Source organism: Telopea speciosissima, chromosome 9, assembly GCF_018873765.1.
Source record: "Telopea speciosissima isolate NSW1024214 ecotype Mountain lineage chromosome 9, Tspe_v1, whole genome shotgun sequence".
NCBI classification, from domain to species: Eukaryota; Viridiplantae; Streptophyta; class Magnoliopsida; order Proteales; family Proteaceae; genus Telopea; species Telopea speciosissima.
Genome location: NC_057924.1, coordinates 19,680,100 through 19,703,771, shown reverse-complemented (window position 1 = coordinate 19,703,771; position 23,672 = coordinate 19,680,100). Strand labels below are relative to the sequence as shown.

The window sequence follows — 23,672 nt, the reverse complement described above, 5'->3', positions numbered from 1 at the left end:
ATCTCTGCCTTGCGAAACTCGGACCTTCCTCCCCCTAGCGGATACAATTCACTCTCAATCCATAACTCTTAGATCATGATTCTTTTTTCCTTATATTCTAGAACCTGTTGAATCTTCAAAAACCCTCAATTAGATTTCTAATTACCAAAAAATATAAAATAAAAAAAATAATCGATTTATTTTTACGTTTTTGGTAGACGTTTCGGTTTGAAATTGACCCCTTTACCTAAGGAGAGAGAGAGGGAATGCCGTATTGCACTCGCTTCCTCGAATAGGTGGAGAGCCTTTTGTAGAAGCAACAAGGAAGAAGCTGAAGAGGTAAATAAAGCAGGGCGGTTCATCATCTCTGACTCCGATACCTCGTCAACTCTCTCTCTCTTGCTCTCGCTCGCAGCTCGCAGTATTTTTGATTGACGATTGTTGAGGGCTGTTGGCTGATCCCTTCAAACGTTCGCTCTCGTTTTGTCCCGGATTTCAAAGGTCTTCTTTGATCCTTCTTACCTTTTGTTTCCTCATAAACGGTAAACCAGAAAGAGCCGCTGTTTGATCAGGACATTTCAAAACAAAATGAATTTTCTTCAAATCAATCTAGACATCTGAACGAATTTGTGAGGAGTTCTTTTTTGTTCCTTTGGAAACGGATACGGAAAGCTTTTAAACTCTGCAATTCGTTGGTTTTAGATGGATTAGATTTGTGGGGAAAAAAATTCCAGCATTTCTGTCGTGAGCCTCCGATTCAAGGGTTTCACTTAATCCATCATTAGGGTTTTCGGTTGCTGGTATCAAATTTACGGATATTTATTATCTGCTCGGTCCCCTTTTACAATGCCGTCATTTATGTCAGCTTCAAAGGTAGTTGGGATGCTGGTATCGCGTAGAAATGGTGTGGGACTGTTGATTAGATCTGCTAAGAGTAGTCAGCTATTCGAGAAATTTGTACAGGTGCGATGCTTGAGAAGCATGGTGGGTATTGAATCTGCAACAGCTGATAGGTTAGTTGGTACTGATCAATATATCAAACCTTCGATTGGGAGCTTGCAAAATACTGTACAAAAAAGGTGCTTCCTTGGTTGCGGTGACGGGGAGGAGGGGAATGTTCTTTCTAGGAATTACGAGGAGAAGCGTGTTATTGGGTATGCGACCTTGGACTTATTTCTTAATTAGTTCTTCATTTGAGTTATGGATTCTGTCTTGTTTTTGGTCTTGAGCTTCTTGATTAACTAACTGTCATTTTTGAGTTATGGATTCTGTCTGGTTGCTGAATGCCCTCCATTTTCCTTCTTCCCATTAAAATGCTATTGTTCTCAGAAATATGGTAGTTTATGCAATTTCTTAGGTAGTCATTTCCTCAATATATGAATAGGGGTTCTTCTTTTTTCTTTCTTGTTTTCTGTAATTAAGGTAATTTGTACTTCCAAAGATTAGCTAATTTCCATCACTATACCCTCTGAAACCCATTTATGCTATGTTTTAGGTTTTGCTTTCTCCGTTATTCTGGGTATTTATTTACCATCTCTGGTAGCCTGATGAGAAATACTTACAAAAATGTGTGGTAAGGAACCAGTTTTCTAATTATAATGACAACAATGGGCTGGTGAATTCTCTTTCCTACATTGGAGATTCAAGGAGGAATTTTTTTCTCCCATTCTCATATTGTCAAAGTACATGATTATAACAAAGTCACTTTAGCCATCTGGTAAATGAATCTTGAATCGTAGGTCGTTGTTGAGTACAAAGAAGTTTTTCAGACTATTATGAAATTACAAATGTAATGGCCACTAATGGGGAAGAGGATAAGGAAATACACTTGAATAGGAAAAGAGAAAACTCATATTCATGGCCATATGATTCTAATTCAGTTGTTTCATCCAAATACTTAATGTTAGAGGTACAACAAGAACAGTCGAGAAGAGGTTCCGTATAGTTATTGGGGAGGGTTACATGCTTTTGTAAGTTTGGGTTGGGGACTGAAGTGGGTGATCTCGACTCATTGTTCTTTCCATTGCCACAAGCAATCTTGCCTAGGCCAGCAACCTCCATAGCTTCAATTATGTCCTGGTCGGAGTCAATTTTGTTTGGAGGAACTCTAATTCAGTTTTCAGTTTTCACCCTATTATGCCCTTGTAGTCTTGAGTCGGGGAAAAGCAGTAATGAAAAAGGATTTTTGGCCCTGATACTGAACTGATTTTGGTTGACGAAGTCACTAGGGAAGTTTGGAGCCAAACACAAAACTTGGAACACAAATTACATGAAGACCTGGATTAGTATCAAATGTGGTGTATACTCTTTAGTTTTATAAGCTCAACTACAGCGTGAAAACCTCTGATCGATGATTTACAACAGAAGATGGAAAGACAAAGGTCAAATGGCATATTCCAGCCTTGAAGGTGTAGTAGGATGTGGTTCTTCACTTTGTGCTTCACGCTTTCTCAATTTTGAAGAGTAATTATCCTTGAAAGGCGGTGTGTTCCTCCCTTAGAGAGCTTTCTGGAATGGCTTGCCTGAAGTTGAAGAAAGCTCGAAACCTTTGAAGACCCCTTGAAGACTGCTTCTCAGAGAGCTTTCCAAGTGTGGGACTTGTGAAAACTGATTTGAGGGAAGCTTTTGAGAGGAGTACTCCTTATATACGCTAGCTAGCCCTTCAACCACCCTTTTTAATAGTGGGGCCTCTTGGTCTTAACTCTTAAGCGGAGAGAGACTAAATGTGCTACATGTTTGTGAGCTTGTCAATAAGCTAAGAACATTGGCCATTTAGTGATCCTGTGGACTAGAAAGTGTGGGTCTTGTGGACGTGGGGCCCATTTGATGGGTGTGGGGTCCATCATGTGGGTTGTGGGATCCACATAAGGCATAGGGACAAATTGGTATTCCATGTGGACAATTTGTGTCCACACCTAGATTTTTCAGAGCTCTATTTTGCCACTTGGCAAGCTTCGTTCTGGACTGAAACTTGACATGAGCAAGTTACCTAGGGGTCAATCTCTCCATTAAATTTGTGCCCTATTTGATTTCCCATGTGACAAATTTTTGGGAAGGTTATGCAGAATTTAAGCAGAAGGAAGTAAACGAAGGAAGGTAGGCATAGTTGTCAAGGCGGCGCCCTGCCTTGGCGTCCAGGTGGTTCTGTAGGGGTCTAGGCGACGGTCGACTTAGTGCAAAGCGCCTGGCACTGATTTTATTGTTATCGAACCCGGTTTTGGCACTTATTTATTCCAAATATCATTTAAGCATTCACTTAAGATATTATTCATAAATAAGCAAATACCCCCTATTTGAAAATCCAATAAAAATAATTAAAAAATTAAATTCCAGAAGGATGTAAAGTCACCCCCCAGTTGAAAAACAAAAATTGGATTTTCGGCAGTAAGTGAAATTTTCAACTTTAAAATTTTGGGGTTTTTCTCATTCTATAAATCTTAATATGGTAAAACATTGCTAAAAACCAAAAGTGCGGTAAAATATTCATTTTTTTTTTATATCTAAAAAAATATATTCATTCAGAGCGGTGTTGACAGCATTCACGTATACCAAATAAGGTTTGACTGGAACGTAACTTCTTCAATATAAATCCGATTTAAGCAATTGTGGATTTGTTGGAAAGCTGATTTTGAGCTCTACCTAATACAAAAGTCTCATGTAAAAATAAAATAATTTGGCTAGTCAAACTTCTTAGAGAACAAGAACATTTCTCTAAATCGAGAGCAATTTAATTACTTATAGATAAGATCATATTTTCTAAGAATAGTATAAACCAGATGTATGTTTTGATTGTTTCAAACTTCCAATAGCTTGCTTCTTCAGTTTTGCTGGCTTCTAGTTCTATGTTGATTTTTGATGACTTGATGTGGCTTAATATTGATTTTTGATTTTTTGATGACTTAATGTTGATTTTTGATTACTTGATGTGGCTTAATGTTGATTTTTGATGACTTGAGGTGGCTTAATGTTGATTTTTGATGATATAAGGTATATATTGTAGCATACTAAATAATGTTAGAAAAGGGTGGAATTAAAAAATAACACTTGGGGGTGCCTTGGTTGCCTAAGCGCTTAGGCACCCCTCCACCTCCTTGGGTCGCCTTGCCGCCTTGACAATTATGAAGGTAAGTTTTGCCTTCTCAGTTCAGGATTGTTTTAGGCCTTTTCTTTTTTTGAGTCAGAGTCTGTCTAGCACTATTCTATATAAAGTATGTAAGGGGCTACAGCCCTAACCATGAATTTATGAATGAATGAATGATGGCTTTGGTTGCTCTTTGGTCTGTGGATGCAGGCTTACTCTTGTGGGATTCAACAGTGTTACTTCTGTGGACTGTTGTGGATTCAGCAGAGTTAATCGGGTGGATTCCTGATTGTTATCTCTCTCCTTTATCTATTTTTTTCTCCTGCAAACAGGTCATAATTTCTTAACCTGAGATTCTATAGTTTGTTTTGTTTCTATTCTACACGAGATTAATAGCTGCATTAATTTACAAATTACAATCAGATCTATTTATTCTTGCTATTGATCCATCTGTTGAATCCTATGTTCAATCTCTGTTAAAGTTTATTTTTCTCAAACTATATCAGAATCTTGGTTCAATTCTACTTTCTAAAATCTGGTTTCTGAATCTACTTTCTATTTCTAATTTCAGTTTCTGTTTCTAAATCTCCACTTTCTAAATTTCTGAGTTTCTAAGTATGAGTTACTAATTCTGGTAGTGACTAATTTTGACTGCTACTAATTCTTGTTTCTATCTTTTATCTGGGTTTCATAACCTGCTAAAAGTGGGATTATTCCATAACTTTAAATCTGACCTTCAGTTTCAATCATCTCTTGGTTAACTGTTCCTATTGCTTGATTAGACCATTCGACTAGAATTTCTTGCATATCTGAGTTGTTTTGAATGAGCATTTAAATTTTCCTTTTGCTGGTTTATCGTTCCTATCCTGCGATTCTGGTTTACTTGAGGATTTCTTAAACCTAGTCCTTAGGTGACTTAAGAGGGCGTGCCTTGGTGCAACGGTAAGGTTGCTCCATTGTGACCAAGTGGTCACAGGTTCGAGTCTTGGAACAACCTCTTTGAGAAATTAGGGGTAAGGCTGCGTACATTATGGCCCTCCCCAGACCCCGCAGTGGTGGGAGCCTCGTGCACTGGGTACACCCTTTGTAGTCTTTAGTTGACTTAGAATACCCCATTAGAAGGACTTTCTAAACGGGCTGTGTAAGCAAACTGTCCCCAATCTTAAAATACTCAATAATATATTTAATAATATTTAAAAGAATTTATCTTCCCCCATTTAGTTGGAAAAGGCTTAGTTGAGGTCAGTTGTTATGTACCAAGTCCACTAATCTTATTTTTGGGGGTGGTTTGTCAAGTGATTTTTTGTTTCAGATTTTGATGCTCAGACCTGCATCTTTGTAGAATGGTTTTTCCTCAAGGTCAGAGTGGTAGATGCCTGTCCTTTTTAGTTGAGAAATTCTTTATCAATTAATACATTTACATGTACAAAGTGGTATTATTTATTATTCATTATTTTTTGTACAGAGTACCTAGTTTTATTGCTTACAAACAAGCTGATGGAATTTGTGATAATCAGATACTCTCCGGAACAGTTATTTGCTGTGGTTGGAGCTGTTGACCTGTATCAAGATTTTGTCCCATGGTGTCAGAAATCTGAGATATGTAAGCGCTACAGTGACGGGTCATTTGATGCTGAGCTGGAGATTGGCTTTAAATTTTTGGTTGAGAGCTACGTGTCCCATGTAGAGCTGAACAAACCAAAGTTTATAAAGGTCTGTAGTTTTTATGAAACTGTGTTGTTATTTATATTTATATCTTGATTATAATCTGCTTTGTTGGCCAAAAGTGGAAAAAAGCTTCTAACTCTCAAAACTCTTAACTTGAAAATGAAAGCAGTGTTTTCCTGGTACTTGGTAAATTCGTGGTTGGGAGGTTGTGGTTTGGGTTTGGTTCCAATTTTATTCGGTATGATCATTGAAAAATATAGTGAAAATTTGGATATAAAATCCTAGGCAAAACCTATAGCAGATTTTAGGCCACATGGAGTGATGACTTGCCAATCTAAATTGTTGGATGGAATAATGGATATGCCCCCCTTTCCCCCTTTCGGGGAGAATTGCCTACAAATTTGGTGGTGCAACTCAACCATGAGCTGACACCAAAGCATATCCAGCAAAGATTTTTAGTTTTTGATTCATCAAAGCAATTTTTCTAAAAATAGACTGCGCATCAGACCGTTCAGAACATTCAGGCAAAATGGTTGGTGCTTTGGCAGTCTGACCCAAGTCCATGCATCTGAATGATTCTCATTAATATGTTCATATGATATAGTTGAGAAAACTACTGTGTTTTAATATGAGTCGTAGTGGTGCTCTTCCACCTCTTTAATTTTATATGGTTTGTATTTGTGTGTCCAAGTCTTTACAGCTGCACTTTAGTGATACATTTAAGTCATTTTTTTTTTCTTCCATTTATTATCTAATTTTGTCAAATAGAGGGCAGACCTCGTCGCAACGGTAAGGTTGCTCCATTGCGACCTAGTGGTCGCGGGTTTGAGTTGGGAAACAGCCTCTCCGCGAAGTGGGGGTTAAGGCTGCGTACATTATGACCCTCCCCAGACCCCACAGTGGCGGGAGACTCGTGCACTGTGTACGCCCTTTTATCTAATTGTGTCAAACCAGGTTAGAAGAATGACCTTGGTACAGCAGTATCTATTGCAAGTAGAGAGTGAAGCAGGTTCAATTCTTACCCATTTCATATTAGCCTGCTGTCCAACAGTTTATTGATGGTCTGGCAGTTTGGGTGGTTCAACTGTCAGAAGCAGTCATCCTTGTGTCCATAGGCAACCTTATCTGCTACACCACAGTCCATCACCCACCACTTTCATTGTAAAGTATGGTGATCATGAATTGTTTGATCATTACAGCGAGGGAGACTAGTTGCAGCTTGATTTTATTTGATTAAAGCTTGGTATCCGAAGGGAACAAAAAGGAGAAAGGAATTGTGCTGCTCTCTCTTGTGTTGAATTAGGTTTATTTGCTAGTATCCTTTTTCTTGAAGGTTAAGAATTCATCAATGTTCCACTAAATATAGTTCAATGCCAAAATCCATCTCCAAGCATCTATTAGTGTGAGCCCCTTTGCACTGATTTCCCACTCTAAACTCTTATTAATGTGGCATTTTTGTGAGTAATTGCACATTAATCCTTGGGTTGTGCCAGACTTGGGATTGCTTTTATTTCATGAAATTTGGCCAGTTGGCCCCGGTTTAGCTATGGTTTGTAATAGACAAAGTGTACTTATTTGGACCTTATTTACAACCCAATTTTATAATTATGAAGGCTTAAGTTTCTATTTGTTAAGTTCTTATTAATTGGAGCCTAGGCGTACTATTAGTTATAGACAAGATGACTTCTGTAAATATGTGACTGTTTTTCTTTTCACAACTCAAGGCAATTCAGAATTTACTCATAGTGTCAAGTGTGAATGCTTCAATTCATGGTGCAACTGCTTAGGTTTTTTTCTCATCTTCTTCTTTTACACTAATTGATGTAGATAAGTCACCTAGAGGGCTTATTTTATTGGAAATAAGCCTTGGGTTGGGTTATCTAGGTATTGGGCCTTTGATCCCATAGGTTTTCTTTGTAATGGGCCACTTTAATGGGCCTAAAATATGGGTAGAAAGTAGGAAAACGGGATTTACTTCATTAGTTTAGTCAGAATCCAGTTCTGAGTCAATTTCTTTCATTATTTTAATTTCTTAGTCAGTTTATGTTACTTCGTTAGTTAAGGATTGGGTTAGGCCCTTCTTTTTTAGTGTTTGAGTATGTTTTTGAGTCTTCTATATAATTTTGTTAGGGGCTACAAGTCTGCAGCCTTGTACACGATTTTGATTAATGAGTTTGAGAAAAAAATATAGCTTTGTGCTTTGCTCTATGAGAGAGTATGGTGGGATGCCATTGGTGAGAGAACAAAATACAGTGAGAGGCCATGGGTGAGAGACCCGAATTTGGGAGAGACTACTCACTATCTTCCTTCACCTCGATTTCTTTTTTTTTTTTTTACTTTATTGTTCTGAAATTTCCTGCAAATCTGAGAACAGATCGAAGTATTTACTGTTGCTGGCCCTGAAGTTTGTGATCCTCTTGTGGACTGGTTATCACTTGTGACTGTTCTACGTAACTAATTTATTTACATATTGCAACACTTCTCCCAAATTCTTGGCCACCTCAACCCGTATCCTGGAATTCCTCAGGTGCGGGGGGGGGGGGGTGGTTGTCAGTTCGGGTTGTTTGGGAAGTGGCCAACTTGAACCTTCCCAGGAGTTGATGAGATCGGTTAACCGAAGTCTAGGACATTGACGTGCATTATTTGGCTATTTTATATGAGGTTAGGCTTGGCTGAGAAGTTCCCAACATGGATACTGCAAGTGCAGTTATGACGACTAAGACCACCATGCCTTTTGCCTTGCCATGGTAAAATAATAACTCTATATATTCCAATCAGCATTTACAAAAATACAACTAAGTGATAAAATGATAGAGCAAATTGCCTTTTTTAACCATTCTGTTTAATCCTTGAGGTGTTTCTACATTCTAAATCTATGTGCCTGTGAATAAATGAAAAAATAAATGGCAAACAACAGGTCATATGCCAAAGAGTAACAAAGGGGGCATATTAACAAGTTATTACCTTTGGTTTAGAAGCATATGCCAAGCAGTTGATCTAAGAAGTCAGCTATGACTAGTTAGTAGTAAACTCCTTGATGCAGAATTTCAGCAGGAGAAAGAAGAGGAAGATCCCATGGTTCAGAGTTGGTTGAGTTCTGATTAGAATCATTTCAAGTCCCGAATGGGTTATATGGGCCATGGGCTAAGTATTTTGGGGTTTTCTATTGTAAATAGCCAATTCTATAAGCCCGTGTATTAGATTTGAGTGTTAAACAGGATTGGATGTTAGTTTCTAATTTCTATTTTCAGTTTTTTTTTTAAAGATTTAGCTTAGATTGGGTTCATATTGAGTTACTAATTTGGATTGATTCTATTTTGTTAAAGAACTGTTGAATCTGATTCTAAAACTCTAGAGCTGTAGAAGCTCTAGAATGTCTCTATTTTCAGATTCCCTGGTTAAGTTTAGGAATTTGGGTAAGTGTCTAATTTATGAGTTTTTTTTTTTTTAACCCGAATATTACCTGGGACCCGGGGCAGCCCCTAGACTTTTATTGAGTTCCAAAAAGAATAAAGGAATACACGGGGGGGGGGGGGGGGAGAACATGCCGCCTTACCCCTAACCCAATAAAGAATAAAGAATAAAGAATCATGAGAACCTGGACACTACTGCCTGGGAACAGGCAAACCTGATCTATCTTCCCTCAGGATACGTTGGAAATCTCCCTGTGGCAAGTTGCCCTGACGGAACGTGGCGGAGAGCCCTTCATCGCAAGCATGATTTGCTAGCCAGTCTGCCGCCCTATTGCTCTCCCTATATGTAAAGGAAATGCAAGGCCTGACCAAGCCAATCAGCTCCAAAGATTCCTGAAACCAGTACCATCCCTGCCATAAACCACACCTTTTGAGGTTGATCATGCGCACCGTGGAAACAGTCTGAATTAATCAGTAATCACCACCCCAGAAAGGCCCAAATCCTGACATAACTTCAACCCATCCCTCAAAGCACGCAGCTCAGCAATAGAGTTCGTACAGGGGCCATAGAAGTTTGCAAAGGCTGCCAGGACAACACCCTCGCTGTCCCTTATAACCCCTCCCCCTCCACCTTCACCAGGGTTCCCTCTACATGCACCATCCACGTTCAGTTTCAGCGACACAAAGGGGGGGGGGGGCACCAATAAACTGGAATAGGCCGAGCTATTGAGGGAGCCGCAATCCCAAGGGCACCTAGAATCTGCTGCCCCCTCGTCGTTGAAGTTCTTCCAAGCTTGGAGGGCAACAGCAAGCACCTCACCCAAGCCCTTATGCTGTCAATGATACTCAGAGCCGATCTCATCCTTTCCCCATGCCTTCTATTGCACATTTCCTTCCAAAGCTCCCACACAATCAAGGAGGGCAGGAACCCAGTGATGTAGTCAGAGAGACTTTTGCAACTATCCGACTCATGCCATAGCAAAATCCGGCTTCTAACATCATGAGCCAGAATAATTGGGACATCAAAAACCCCTGAGAAAAACCTCAAAACCCTAGAAGCAGTCCCACTAGACACAAGACAATGATCTGTTGACTCACTTCTAGGGCTCCCGCAACAATTGCACTTTGAAGCTAGGAGAATACCAACCTCCATCACAAACTCGTCCGTAGGTATCGAGCCATTAAAAAGCTGCCAAGTAAAAAAAGCAATTTTTGTTGGCAGAGTCTGGTTCCAAACCCATCTAGAATAGTGAACCTCAGGCGAGCGACCTCTCACCTCATTCCAAACAAACTTCACTGAGAAACGACAATCACTAGAGGGAGTCCAAACCAGCCTGTCCTCCTTCCCTGAGAGCGCATAGCCACCCTGGAGGATACTCTGTCGTACCTCATCAGAGTCAATTTGGCCTAAAATAATTTGGTCCCAGCCGCCATCCACCCCCAGCATATCATAAACCCGAAGAGATGTGTCAATCTGGAGTGCATTATCTACATGATCCATCAAAGGCCCCCTACCAGTCCAATCGTCCAACCAGAAAAGAATGTCACCTGTACCAATGAGCCACCTAGACTTGGACAGTAGGGTGTCCTTGCAAGCCAAAGTATTTTGCCAAGATTTGGAGCCCACCCCATGAGAGAAAGCCAAGGCGAGATGGCAATTTTTCAGCAACTTTGCCATCAAAAAGTCCCTCCAAAGCGAGCGATCCAACATGGCCCTCCAGAGGCCCTTCAGTCTCAGCGAGAGGCCAACCTCCTCCAACAATCTGATCCCCAACCCTCCTTCCTCAAGAGGCTTGCAAACCTTGTGCCAACCCACCCAGTGCCTGCGTTTTCCCCATTCTGAATTGCCCCAGAGAAAGTCAGCCAGAATACCATAGATCCATCGAAAAACAGCCTTTGGGGGCTCCAAAGTAGCAAGCACATGAAGGGGAATGGAAGACAACGATTTGATTAATGAAAGTTTGGCTTTAGCCCTTTGGTTCTGGGGTGATTGAGCTCCCTGTTGTGGTGACTGGTGATTCAGTATGATCCCTACTATGGTGATTTAGTAGGCTCCTTGGTGTGATTCCAGGAATCCCTGGTGGTGATTCCAAGGTTGGGGTACTGGTGGTGATTTCCGTCTTGTAGATGAGGTGATGATTCATGATCATGTCCTCCTTTTGTATTTTTTCTTTTCTTCCCCACGGTTGTATACAAGTTTCAGTTCATCGAGTTGTCTGGTTTCTTTTAATCTGGTTCTCTCCCTATGCTTGCTATCCTATCACAAGCTGATCTCCCACTGGCATACATCGGTTCGAGGTTAGACTGCATTAATTGGTATCAGAGCTATGGAGGACTGCAAAGCAATTACTTCGATGGTATGATATCAATGGTTTTCGATTTCACTTCAGCTTGAAGGATGATCGTGTAGGTATGATTCGGCATCATTACAAAACTTGTGGTTGAGGTTTTTTTTTCAAAAAGTCAGTGAAAGTTGATGCAGAGTTTCAGCAGAAGAAAGAAGAGGAAGAAGAACCTGCGGTTCAGAGATGGTTGAGTTCTGATTAGACTCAATTTTTAGTCTCAAATGGGTTATATGAGCCATGGGCTAAATATTTTTGGGTTTTCTATTGTAAAGAGCCAATTTTATGAGCCCAGGTATGAGGGATTTGAGTCATATACGGGATTGGGTGTTAGTTTCTAGTTTTCTACATGATTTAGGTTGCGTTGGGTCCATATTGAGTTGCTAATTTGGATTGTTTCTATTTTGTTAAAGAACTGTTAAATCTGATTTTAGAACTCTAGAAGCTCTAGAATGTTTCGATTTTCAGGTCCCCCGTCCCTTGATTCTCAAGCTTTGGAATTTAGGAAAGTTTCTAATTTGCGAGTTGTATTAAGAATTGAAAGTTGATGAGTTGGTCTATAAATTAGGGGTTTGATATGCTTTCTAATGCAGTGATTTGATTAATGAAAAGTTTGGCTTCAGCTCTTTGGTTCTGTGATGATTCAGTAGTATCCCTGCTGCGGTGATTCCAAGAACCCTTGCATTCCAAGGTTGGGGTACTGGTGGTGATTCCAGTATTGTATATCCTACTTTTGTATTGTTTCTTTTATATTGCCTCTTTCCCACAGCTGTATATCAGTTTCAGTTCATCGAGTTATCTGTCTGGTTCTATCCCTATAGCTGTTATCCTGTTGCAAACTGATCTCCACTGGCATATACTAGCACTGCATCACTCCTAGTCATCTCTACTTGATTGACTAGTCAAACACCAAGGAACTAGTAGACATTTTAACTCCACTGTACTCAATCCAGTTTGGGATTATTAGTAACTAGAGATTTCAAAAAACCAAGTGGGTTAGTGGATCAGGTCCTGACCGAGGTTTTAGAACTCGGTTTCGCCCCTGGTTTCACCAGGCCACGAAATCGAGATATACCGAGATCTTGGCGAGATCTTGCATTTTTCCCGTCTCAACTCGATGATGGATTTCGATGGCCATATGGCCAAGATGGGTCGTGAAACTTCATCCACCCTATGTTAGGCCTTCTAAACACAGTGGAAACATTAGCTTTTACAAATTCAAAGCCAAAATGGTACTTTGACTTCGGATCCTAGGTTGATAGTCTACGGCGTATGTGAGGTCTACCCTAGGTTAAGCCACACAATGTTTAGAACTCATATAATTAAAATAGAGGTGTAAAACAACATCATATTCATATTTCATAATCATATATGGTGATGGTTCGACGGTTTGTTAATAATTGTTAGTAACTTGGAAAGAAAGCAAGAGACACAGATTAAACAAATACAAGTATACATGTGTATTTTTGACTGAAACGAGTGGCTGAAGGTAAAATAGATATTTTTTACTATTTTGATCATGTTTCTATGAAAAAAATGATCGGTGGACATTGTATCACATATAATAAGTACATAATCAACAAACAAACATTGATCATGATTTTATGACAAAAAATATTTTTGAGATGAATAGTTACCTAACAGTGTTCTTGAGAAGCAAACCAACTCCCTCTTTTGATGTTGAAGCTTGGATCCACAGGCTTTAGTCTTCACTTATAGGTGAGATTTGCCAAAAAAATCCACCAAAGTTGGGTTTTCCGTTCACAATAGACCAAGATTGGCGAGAGAAGGCGAGATCGACTTGGGTTCGAAATCTCGCCGAGAGGGGGGGGGTTTATAAGTTATAAGTTGGTCTGGTTCGAGTCGAGTCCGAGATATAACTCGAGATCTTGGCCGAGATATTGTATGTTTTTGGTATCGCATACGGTTTCCTCTCGAGAGTTGCCGAAACCGAGAAAATAGCGAGATCTCGCTGAGATCTTGTTCCATGGTCCTAACTTGCCACTCCTAATTCAGAAGCAATATAAAAAGGAGGCTTACACAGTTTTTATGATTTTAACTTTATTGGACAGGGTTGCTGGCTAAAACTTAAAAGATAAGAACCAATTTCAACTCTATCCATATGCTCACTGCCAATGATGGCTCCCTTCTCACCACTGTCGGATGCCATTAAGTCTGAAGCTGTTTCCTACTCTGAAATCTTCTCTCCCCCAGCCTCCATTCCCTAATGAAATTCTCAACAAGTTCATCCCTAACCACCTTCTGGGCCCTCTTCAGGCCATCCCTTTCGATGCCGAGATCCTTGATGCCGTCCTGTCCCACAATTCCAACAAAGCCCCTAGCCCTATTGGGTTCAGCATGGGTTCAACATGGGTTTCTTTTACACCGCTAACCAAATCCAAGGTATCAATTACTCTTTCCTCTGCCCCAAGAAAGAGGGGGCCTCCTCTATGGCAGACTTTAGACCCATCTCCCTCTGCAACCTCATCTACAAATTCATTGCTAAAATCCTTGCCAACCGCCTTCAACTCGTTGTTGACTCCTTGGTTAGTGCTAACCAATCGGCCTTCATCGCTGGCTACAACATTGTAGACAACATCATCCTCTGCTAGGAGATTGTTCAAGGTTTTGACCATAAATCTAATTCCCCTTCTGCCCTCTTGAAAATGATATCCATAAAGCTTTTGACTCCATTAAATGGGATTTCATCTCCCAAGCCCTTCTCAAAATGTCCTTTCCCCCAGATCTTTGTTAATTGGATCCACTCCTACATTTCCTCCCCCTGTTTCTCTGTGCTTGTCAATGGCAGTCCGGCTGAGTACTTTCCCTCCATTTCATCAAGGCTGTCCCCTCTCCCTCTTCCTTTTTCGCTTGGCCCTTGAAGTCCTCTCTTGTAATATCCAGTCCAAAACTAACTAGCACTTCATCTCTCCCATTCCCAAATGCAAGCCCACCAATCTCTCCCTTCTTGCTTTTGCCGACGACCTTATAATCTTCTAAGACCGACACCCTCTCCTTTGAGTCTATTATGTCCTCCCTTTGCCTTTTCCAAGGTTTATCGGGCCTTCACATTAATCTCCTGAAGTCCCGTATTTTCCTTGCTAGGGTTTCCAAGTTCACCAAAGCCCATCTCCTCCACCTTATCGGGTTCTCCATTGGTACCCTTCCTGTTAGATACCTTGGCCTTCACCTCATTACCACCAAACTGACTACCCACCATTGCACCACCATCTTGGATCTAATGCACAAAAGGATGCAGCTTTGGAAAGCAAAACTCCTCTCTTATGCTGGTTGCTTGGAACTTACTAGATTTGTGCTCCAATTGTTCTACATCTACTGATGTGGTGTGTTTGGTCTCCTCAAGGCCGTCATCTAGGCTGCTGAATCCATTATGTGCTCTTTTATTTGGAAAGGAGTTGATATTGCCAGATTTCTTCATCCCATCAGTTGGGCCTCTGTTTGCCTCCCCAAATCTGAAGGGGGTCCTTGGATTGAGAAGAATTAAGGATGTCAACCTTGCTGGTACTCTGAAGCTGATCTGGAAATTAGTCTCTAAGAAGAACAACATTTGGATCTCTTGGGTTTATGTTGGGCCCCTTCGTAGAGACTCTCTTTGGTCTGTTGCTTCCTCCTTAGATGCTTCTTGGGTATGGCGCAGGATCCTGCAAGTTAGGCATATTGCTATTGATGCCATTTGCTCCAGGATTGGTGATGGCCTCTCTACCTCCCTTTGGCATGATAAGTGGCACCCCTTCCGGTGTCATCTCCGCAGTGGTGAGCTCTAGGGATATTTACTCTTCAGGTCTTGACAAAGGTTCCTTTGTAGCTTCCATCATCTCTCAGGGTGCTTGTTCCCCCCCTCCCTCTTCCATTCCCCCATTATCTGACATTTGAAGCTCCCTCCCTCCATCCCTCTTGGTCATCGTGGTAGAGGTCATGTGATTCTTTGGCTCCCCCTCAGCTTTAGGTACAGTCAGCTCGCATTCAGCTTGGGATCTAGTGGATCTGGTTTGACATGACATTTGGTGGGAACTCCATTTGTGACCGCTGGCAAGCTTGCATTTTGTGCTTCCATCTCCCACATCTGTATGGAGCATAATCTTCGGAAATGGACTTCCAACTATCGCTCTTTTGATAAGATTTGGAATGTCATCTTCTTTGACATTATCTCCAAGCTTGCCTTGCTCCCTCATTTACCTGTAAGGGATTCCCAAGGAACAGGCTCATTGTTGTGTCTTGGGGTTTGCCCCTTTCCATTTTGCAGCCACCCTCTGCCTCTTGGTTAGGCTTCTTGTTTGTTTTCTTTGTTCTTTTGTTCCTTTTTCTTTGCTCTCGGGCTTGTATATTCTTTCCCTCTTCTTCGTAATATAATTTTTATTCATCAAAAAAAAAAAAAAAAAAAAAAAAGAAAGAAAGAAAGAAAGAAAGATAAGATGTTTCTTATATATTTATCTACTTGCTAAAATGTAAGATGTGTCGTAGAAATCGGGGAAGTTCAAGGGATTTCTCTTTGGAACTATATTGTGGAAAAAAAATGTTAGGCAAACTATGACATTCTTTGGTCTGTGAGATACATAAAATCATGTCAAGATCTAAACTAATAACTAAGATTTTTTGGATTTTGATTTCGGTAGCTTGATTTCCTATAACTTAGTGTATATTTAGTTTGTATTCTTTGCTGCGTTTTTTATCTTTCCTACTCTACTCTTTTGAGTTCCCACCCCTCTACTGCTGGTTCACTTACCTATCTTATGTTTTTTAAACTTCCAGACGACTGTGTCACAGAGTAGTCTTTTTGATCATTTGATAAACATCTGGGAATTTAATCCTGGACCCGTTCCAGGAACTACTGACCTTTATTTCTCGGTGGACTTCAAGTTCCAGTCACCACTTTATCGTCAGGTATTGTCTGTATTAAGTTCTTTGTATTTATTTGTTCTTCAAGCTAAAGAATCATAACCAAGTTAGTGCTGTGAGTCATCCTTAATTGATAAAATTGCAATCTTTCATGTGGACGAAATCCCATGTTCAACAAGTTTATAGAATAGCAGTTTTAGAAACTTACGTACGGTTGATGGAGAGTATTTTTGAACTTCCATGAATGATAGCACTTTTGGTTGCTAATGAGGTTTGTGAACTTTATTAGTTTCTCCATGTTGTTAGTGATGGTTTCTGCATAACAGGTAGCATCTGTGTTCTTCAAGGAGGTTGTCTCTCGACTCGTTGAATCATTCACTGGCCGCTGCCGTTTGGTTTATGGACCCGGGGTCCAAGTACTTGAAAATTCTTATGGACATAGGGTATAAACAGGTGGTTTCATTGAGATGTACAAGACATGGAAACCATAGAATGATCACCTGCATCACTCAAGTGGCGGTTCAACTGCTGTATTATAGTCTGGGTCAGTTGATTTAACATGCCCAAGTATGCTCCTTGCTAATACCCATTTTCTTTCAAGTTCCCTACTGTCTGATGAATATTAGTGAGTAATTTGAAAATGCTCACCCTAACACATTTTGCTGTTCTTCCTTTTCTGTCCCAACACTAGTGGGTCTTGCACCTCATACGTGTGGATTGACAAGCTGTTTCTTCCATTTTTTGGGCTCCCCAGAGTGATCAATATGTATCGCTTATGTATCTTGATTATTACCATTATCAATAGTAAAGGGTGTTAATCGGTTCGGTGCAAGATTTTTTAGGTGAAACCAAAATCGAACTGTTTATTAGACGGTTTCAGTTATTGAAACCAAAACCATTTAGTAAACGGTTTCGTTTGATCGTTTTTTAAACAGTTTTAGATACTCGGTTTGTCTATTTTACATGGAATTTAATGCTGGCTGGATGTCCTCAACAAACCTTTCATTGGAATGGACATGATTCTAATTCATAAAGACCAAAATATTGATAGAAATATTGAATACTATTATACTAATGTATTTGAATGAATTCAACCCAATTATTTAATTACAAATTTCACATATACACTTTTACCAATCCATTTTTGACTCTCATTGTTTTTAAATTTAGCAGCAACCTATTGTATGAAGGCACTAATGGTAATTATTGCCATTACAGATTACTAATATTTGTTTTGGCTTAAATAGTTTCTTAAATGGTTTATCAACGGGTTAAACGGTTTGGTTTAAACCGTTTAACTAATCAGTTTCATTTTTTTAAAACTAAAATCGAATCATTTATTAAACAGTTTCACGTTTCGGTGTAAAAGACTCAGATTCGGTTTCGGTTTGATTTTGACACCCTTAATATTGATCACTTTAATTGTATGGCATTATTTTAACTACTAGATGTCTTGGTTAAATTACATTGTAGTGGTCATTCATCAACTGTGAAAATTGTCATCATCTTTCCATTTGCCTTGATAATAAATCTTTCCACTCGAAGAATAGCATGATATTCTAGGGATATAACAGCCAATGAGCTCACAAAAGGGTTTTTTTTGTGTGGTCCTATCCGACCTGTCTGTCCAATGGGGCTTTAGCTATCAACTATAAGGACGAACAACGTTTCGTTTCTGGGTTATGGATTGGATTCAGTAAGCATCACAACATAATCAAAAGGAAGGAATGACTCTTTGGTTACCAACAAACGCTTCCAAATAGCAAAATCTACCACTATCGGGGAGGGGGTAGGGGGGGCGAATCTACAACTACCAAGTGGGGGCCATTTTTTGCCCAAATATGCAACATGGAGAAGTTGATCCCTTGACCTCCTGGGGGCGATGTACTCAATCAACTGTTCTGGGGGCAATGCAGTCAATTGGCATGCCACTGACCAACCGAGCTGACGGTTGTTTGCGCTCACAAAAGGTGATGATTCTCGATTCTCTTGGAAGACTTGAATGATGAATCCAAATTCTATAATGAACAATATGTGGGTAGAATTTCATCTGTTAAATGCTCCATTATTTAACAGATGGAAATACAACATTAGAAATACCCTTCCATCCTCGTTTAGGATCCGTCTGGTTGCAAGTAAAGGGAAGGGAAGGGAAGGGAAATCAGTTTTGAAAGGAAAAAAGAAGAAGAAAGTTTTCGATCTTGATTTTTTTGGGGGTTAAAAAGCTAGTCTATCCAAAAGAGTGAGATACACTTCCATCTTCAAAGAGACGGAAAATGGATAAAGGCCAATTTATCCTCCTCGCTGAGGACAAGGCCCTCCTAGCAAGAGCATCAACAATAGCATTTCTAGCTCTTGGAATAAACAAAAAGACTCAAAGTAGCCTTGAAGATACATGATGTCTTCTACAATTGGGCGAATTAATACAAGGAAAGGGAAAGGAGTTGATGCTAATTGCAAGGCCAAGATTACTTCTTGTTTATCACTCTCAACGATCAAATTATCAATCCCCTCAGAAATAGCTTTAAGTATTCCTTGCCTAACTACCAATGCCTCGTTAAGAAGTACATCACAAGTATTACAAGGCTCAGAGACTGCAGTGATGCAATGACCTTGGGAATCCTTGATAATAAAACCCAAGCCTCCTTGCTTTTTCTCAAGTTGAACCGAAGCATCATAGTTCAACTAAAAGAAAGATTGGGGAGGAGGCTCCCATGAAGATTAAATCATCAAACCCTATGACCTTAGTGAACGGGTAGACAATGATGATGCTCCCAAATACCGATTCCTTCAAACTATTCACTCGGGTTTCACACCGCAAGGTGTCAATCAGATCAAACACCGATTCCTTCAAACGATCCACCCAGGTTTTACACCGCAAGATGTTGATTGGATTAAACACCAATCCCACCAGCCTTGATCAAATACAAGACAAAAATCTTCAATGGAGAAGAAGAGTAGCATAAGCTTTTCATTAATCAAAATTCGTGTTCAATACTTGCCTCTTTACAATCTTATATAAAAGACTCAAAATCAGACTCCAACACTTAAAATGAAAGGCCTAATCCCAATCCACAACCCATTAGGTAACTTAAAATGAGTAGAAAACTGAAATATATTCAAAACAAAGTCTTAATCTAGCCCCACTAGACACTTAAAAGAAAATTACTAAAATCAATTAAATTGAACTATTGGTTGAACCGGTTCAATTTATGAACAAAAACCCCCAAATAAAACTAAGTATGGAACAAAAAAAAAATAATCCCGTAAGCAACCTAATTACCCATATTTTAGGCCCATAAAAGTAACTTATTATATAGAAAACCAATGGGATCAAAGGCCCAATATATATATAACCCAATCCTAGAATTATTCCCATTAGAATAAGCCTATTTCGATGATGAATCTGAATCATGGGTGGTCCGCCACCCCAGACAGCCATTGGTTGGTTAACAAATGGTAAACACTTTTAATAGAGAAACAACCTTTCCTCGAAGCGCCCCAAATTTGATAGTGTAAGTACCGTGGTCATTGAGACGAGGATTCCTCAGCCTCTTGGCGACAAGGATTGGCTTCGATTAATAACGGTGTATCGTTCTGATGTATCATCATGGGGATTGGGATAATGCTTTATAAAGAAATGGAGTCGTCACCTAGGGTTAGGGCCTAGGACCTAATGGGTGTAGCCCCATCCGGGGTTAGCGGAAAGGGCTACGTGATGCCGTATGGTCTGGGCTGAGATTCAGGGTAAGTAGTCAAGTTACGAGGGTGGGAAGGTGTTAGGCACCCACCTCGTCCGGATAAACCGGTTTTTCTACTAGATGTTGATTTTTGAATATTCTCCCTTAATAATATATCCTATACTAACATGTAAGGCTAAGTTATGATGCACTAATCATGACAAAGAAAGAAAAATCATTTACTATGTACACTAAAACGAGTTACTTTAATTGTCTACATTACGCCAAAAATAATAAGAAGGAAAGATACAAATACCTGTCAAGAAATACACGAAATAAATGAAAGCGCACCGAGTGCGAAATATGTGATGTCCCACGGCTTAGGTGGAGACGGACGATCAACTTGTCTCTCTCTTGTCGGATAGAGTAAGGACTATATGAGATGGGTTTCACTACTCAAACTTCGGGCAGAGTAAATGCTATATAAGGGATTTTTGGTATCTGTATGCAGATAGAGTAACGACTGCAAAAGAGGTTTTTATGTTATCCATACACTGACGGGATAACCAATTCAAAGAGCAGAATCACTCTAAATTCGGATGGGTAATCGAAGGATCTACCCCACCGAAACGACTTTATTCACTCACACACTCACGGTAGAGAGAGGGAGGAAAAGGAGGAAAAAGGAGCAGAAAAGGGATAGAAATCGCCTGTGGAGGGTCCCCTTCTCTCTCCTGGCCAGATAAATCCTCCACGGCGTCGTGGGTGATGTCAGCAAGCTGATGTCACACCCCCTCATGGCGCCGTGAAAATCAGGTACACGTCTCCACGGTACCGTGGGAAGGAGCCCCACGGCGCCGTGGGAGCGCAGTGCCTTTTTCCCTTTGTTTTTGGGCCTGAAATGGGCTCCTCTAGTATTGGGGTTCTGTTTGGGCCCATGGGCTTGGTATTTTTGGATTTTTGTCTCCCTTCTGACTCTGCAGAAAATTTTCTGTCAGGGGGCTCCGTCCCCCTACACCCCCGCAGGGGGACTGCCTGCCCCCTAGACCCCCACGGCCCGCTAATCGACTAGCGGGACCGCCGTGGTGGGGGAGGGTGAACAGTACCTCCTTTAGCGTTTAGTAAAAGGGTCTGATAAGTCATTTTAGGGATGTTAGGGTGATTTGGTTCAGATGTAGGGACAAGAGTCCTTATTGAAAGAGATATCGATGTCTGTCTGTGTCCTGTTGTCATCATCACTGAAGGTGGTGACAAAAATTGGTGTCTACAGATTGTCATCCCTTTTAAATAGGCTAAGAGGAATTTGAAGGATAGATTCCTTGTTTGTTGGGTGAAAATATAGGTCTAGTAACTCTTGGTTCCATATTCTATTTTCTTGATCAATATCCTCTTCAACAAAATAGAGAGGGTAATCTTGTAATGGCGGATATTGTAGTTGACAATTTGACTAAGAGGGTAACCAATTATTAGATCAAATTTTGATCTTATCATCTTTCCCCACATCTCAGAGAAGACCCATTTTGAGGACATCCCTTCCTTGAATAATGCTACGCCAGGCCCTAGAAGGGTTCGAGCCTAACTTTGCATCAAGAAAGTTATGGTTAGGAAAGTAGATCATCATCATGAATATTGTCCACATGAAATCAAGATCAAACCATAATCACCAAGCTACCTTGCATAAGAGGGCTTTGTTTTGTGAGGTCGGATCACAGAAGCCTAAACCACCTTTCTCCTTAGATTGCATTGCAAAGAGGAGATGGGATACTTGCATTGCACGATTTCGAACACGGATTCCTCTAACTAACCTTTCTGATTCCGTTTGAGAAAGTAAGCTACTAAAATCTTGAGAACAAATAATAAAAAGAATTGGTGAAATTGGATCCCCTTGACGAATGCCTCGGGATGGAATAGCACTTCCCCAAACCGCCTCATTCACCATAACTTTATATGAAACTGACAGAAGGTAAGGCATTACCATCATCACCCATTTGTTACACAACCCAAGTGGTCGAGTTTGAGGTATACCTTTTCTAAGAAATCCCATTCCACTCGGTCATATGCCTTCTTCATGTCTGTTTTAGAGCTAGGAGTTGTTTCTTGCCTTTCTTTTTCTTATTAATCTAATTGCAAAGCTCATGCACAACAAATACATTATTAGCAATAGAATGCCCTAGGAGAAAAGCCGACTGCATAGGGGAGATCAAATGAGGAAGAACATCTTTGAGTCTGAAGACCATAATCTTAGTAATTACTTTCACAACCACTGCACAGAGACTAATTGGCCTATATTGATCTATACATTCCGCATTTTGATTTTTAGGGAGAAGGGAAATAAGAGTCTCATTACAGTTATTGGGCAATACAGCTGAAACAAAAAAGTCAAAGACAACTAAAGAGATCATGACTAGTAATATCTCAGAACTTTTGAAAGAAGGCTGGTGGAAGACCATCGGGTCCTGGCGCCTTACGGGGAGTCATGGCTAATAAGTTTGTCTTCATCTCTTCCATTGTAGGCATAGTACACAACCGCTTATTCATCTTTGCAATGACTACTGGCTGAATTGATCCCAACATCATGCCAAGCACATCTTCATCAACACCTTTAGAAGAGTGGAGTTTTGAGTAAAAGTTAAGAACCTCCTTATAAATATCCTTGTCCGATTGTGTCCATGCTCCAGAGGGAAGTTTAAGACGTAGAATTTTGTTATTGGTATGGCACTGCAGGGTAGACATGTGGAAAAACTTTATATTACGTTCTCCTTGTTGCAACCAAGTGATTCTCGACTTCTGGCGCCACATATCCTCTTCTCTAACCAATTTTTCAATGAGCAAGGCCTTGATTTCTTCTTCTTTTGCTTGAGAATCTGCCGCTACAGGAAGGCCCTGCAAAATTTCAAGTTAATGTTGGAGATTCTTAATCTCTGCTTGTACATGTCAAAAACTTCTTTGTTCCACCTTTGAAAAACTTTTTTTACAATTATCAATTTTTTGGTAGAGGATGCAAAGCTCAGAAATAGAAGAAGTGGACCAAGCTAGAAAGGTTGTGTTCTTACAACCAGGGTGTCTGAACCATATTGATTCAAATCTAAAGGGACGGTGTCCCTTAAATTTACATCCATCAGAATGTATAACTATATTTAGTAAGTGTATTTTTCAGAAAGGTCCTTCTAGGCGTTAGTCCTTGTGAAGTTTTTCCATTTACCACTTTGTAGACATGAATTAGTCCTTGTGACAGAGATTCCACATACATTTCAATGGCCAAATTTTAGTCCAAAGTATGCAAAACAGTTGCTCAAACTACGATTCAATAACAAAGCATTGATTTTAAAACTTGGTTGGAGATTAATCTCCAACAAAAATGCTCTTTGGGCCAAAGTGCTGAATGCAAAAAATTTTCCACATAACTTTGTGTTTGTTCACAAGGTTATGTCAAAAGAAGGATCGAGGACCTGAAATTGTATTGCTTGTGTCCTTCCCACCCTCAAAGATATGGTATTCCGAGTTATTGGAAATGGAAACTCATCTTTTTTTTTTTTGGGTTGACCCTTGGATCCCTAACATCCCCAAAGCTAGTATCCCCCCTAGCTTAAGTGGTACTAGTTTTACGGAGCTTGTTAGTAATTTTATTACAAATAATCATTGGCATTTAAAT

At 40.1% G+C, this 23,672-nt stretch overlaps 1 protein-coding gene across 1 annotated transcript; it reads left to right on the top strand.

The window, feature by feature from the left end:
- The first annotated feature begins 666 nt into the window (after positions 1-666).
- On the top strand, positions 667-17,061 carry LOC122639352 (coenzyme Q-binding protein COQ10 homolog, mitochondrial-like). Its single transcript, XM_043832179.1, has 4 exons — positions 667-1,133; positions 5,578-5,773; positions 16,254-16,385; positions 16,667-17,061. Exons 1-4 carry the CDS (start codon positions 826-828, stop codon positions 16,787-16,789), a joined length of 759 nt encoding a protein of 252 aa, XP_043688114.1. The 5' UTR covers positions 667-825; the 3' UTR covers positions 16,790-17,061.
- Positions 17,062-23,672: the final 6,611 nt, after the last annotated feature.

What these genes read in the sequence shown, in the direction of transcription:
- LOC122639352 (XM_043832179.1), top strand. Translation starts at nt 826, where the DNA reads ATGCCGTCATTTATGTCAGCTTCAAAGGTAGTTGGGATGCTGGTATCG. An exon ending in ACAAACCAAAGTTTATAAAG is followed by an intron (nt 5,774 to 16,253) that starts GTCTGTAGTTTT and finishes TTAAACTTCCAG; the next exon opens with ACGACTGTGTCACAGAGTAG. An exon ending in AGTCACCACTTTATCGTCAG is followed by an intron (nt 16,386 to 16,666) that starts GTATTGTCTGTA and finishes TCTGCATAACAG; the next exon opens with GTAGCATCTGTGTTCTTCAA.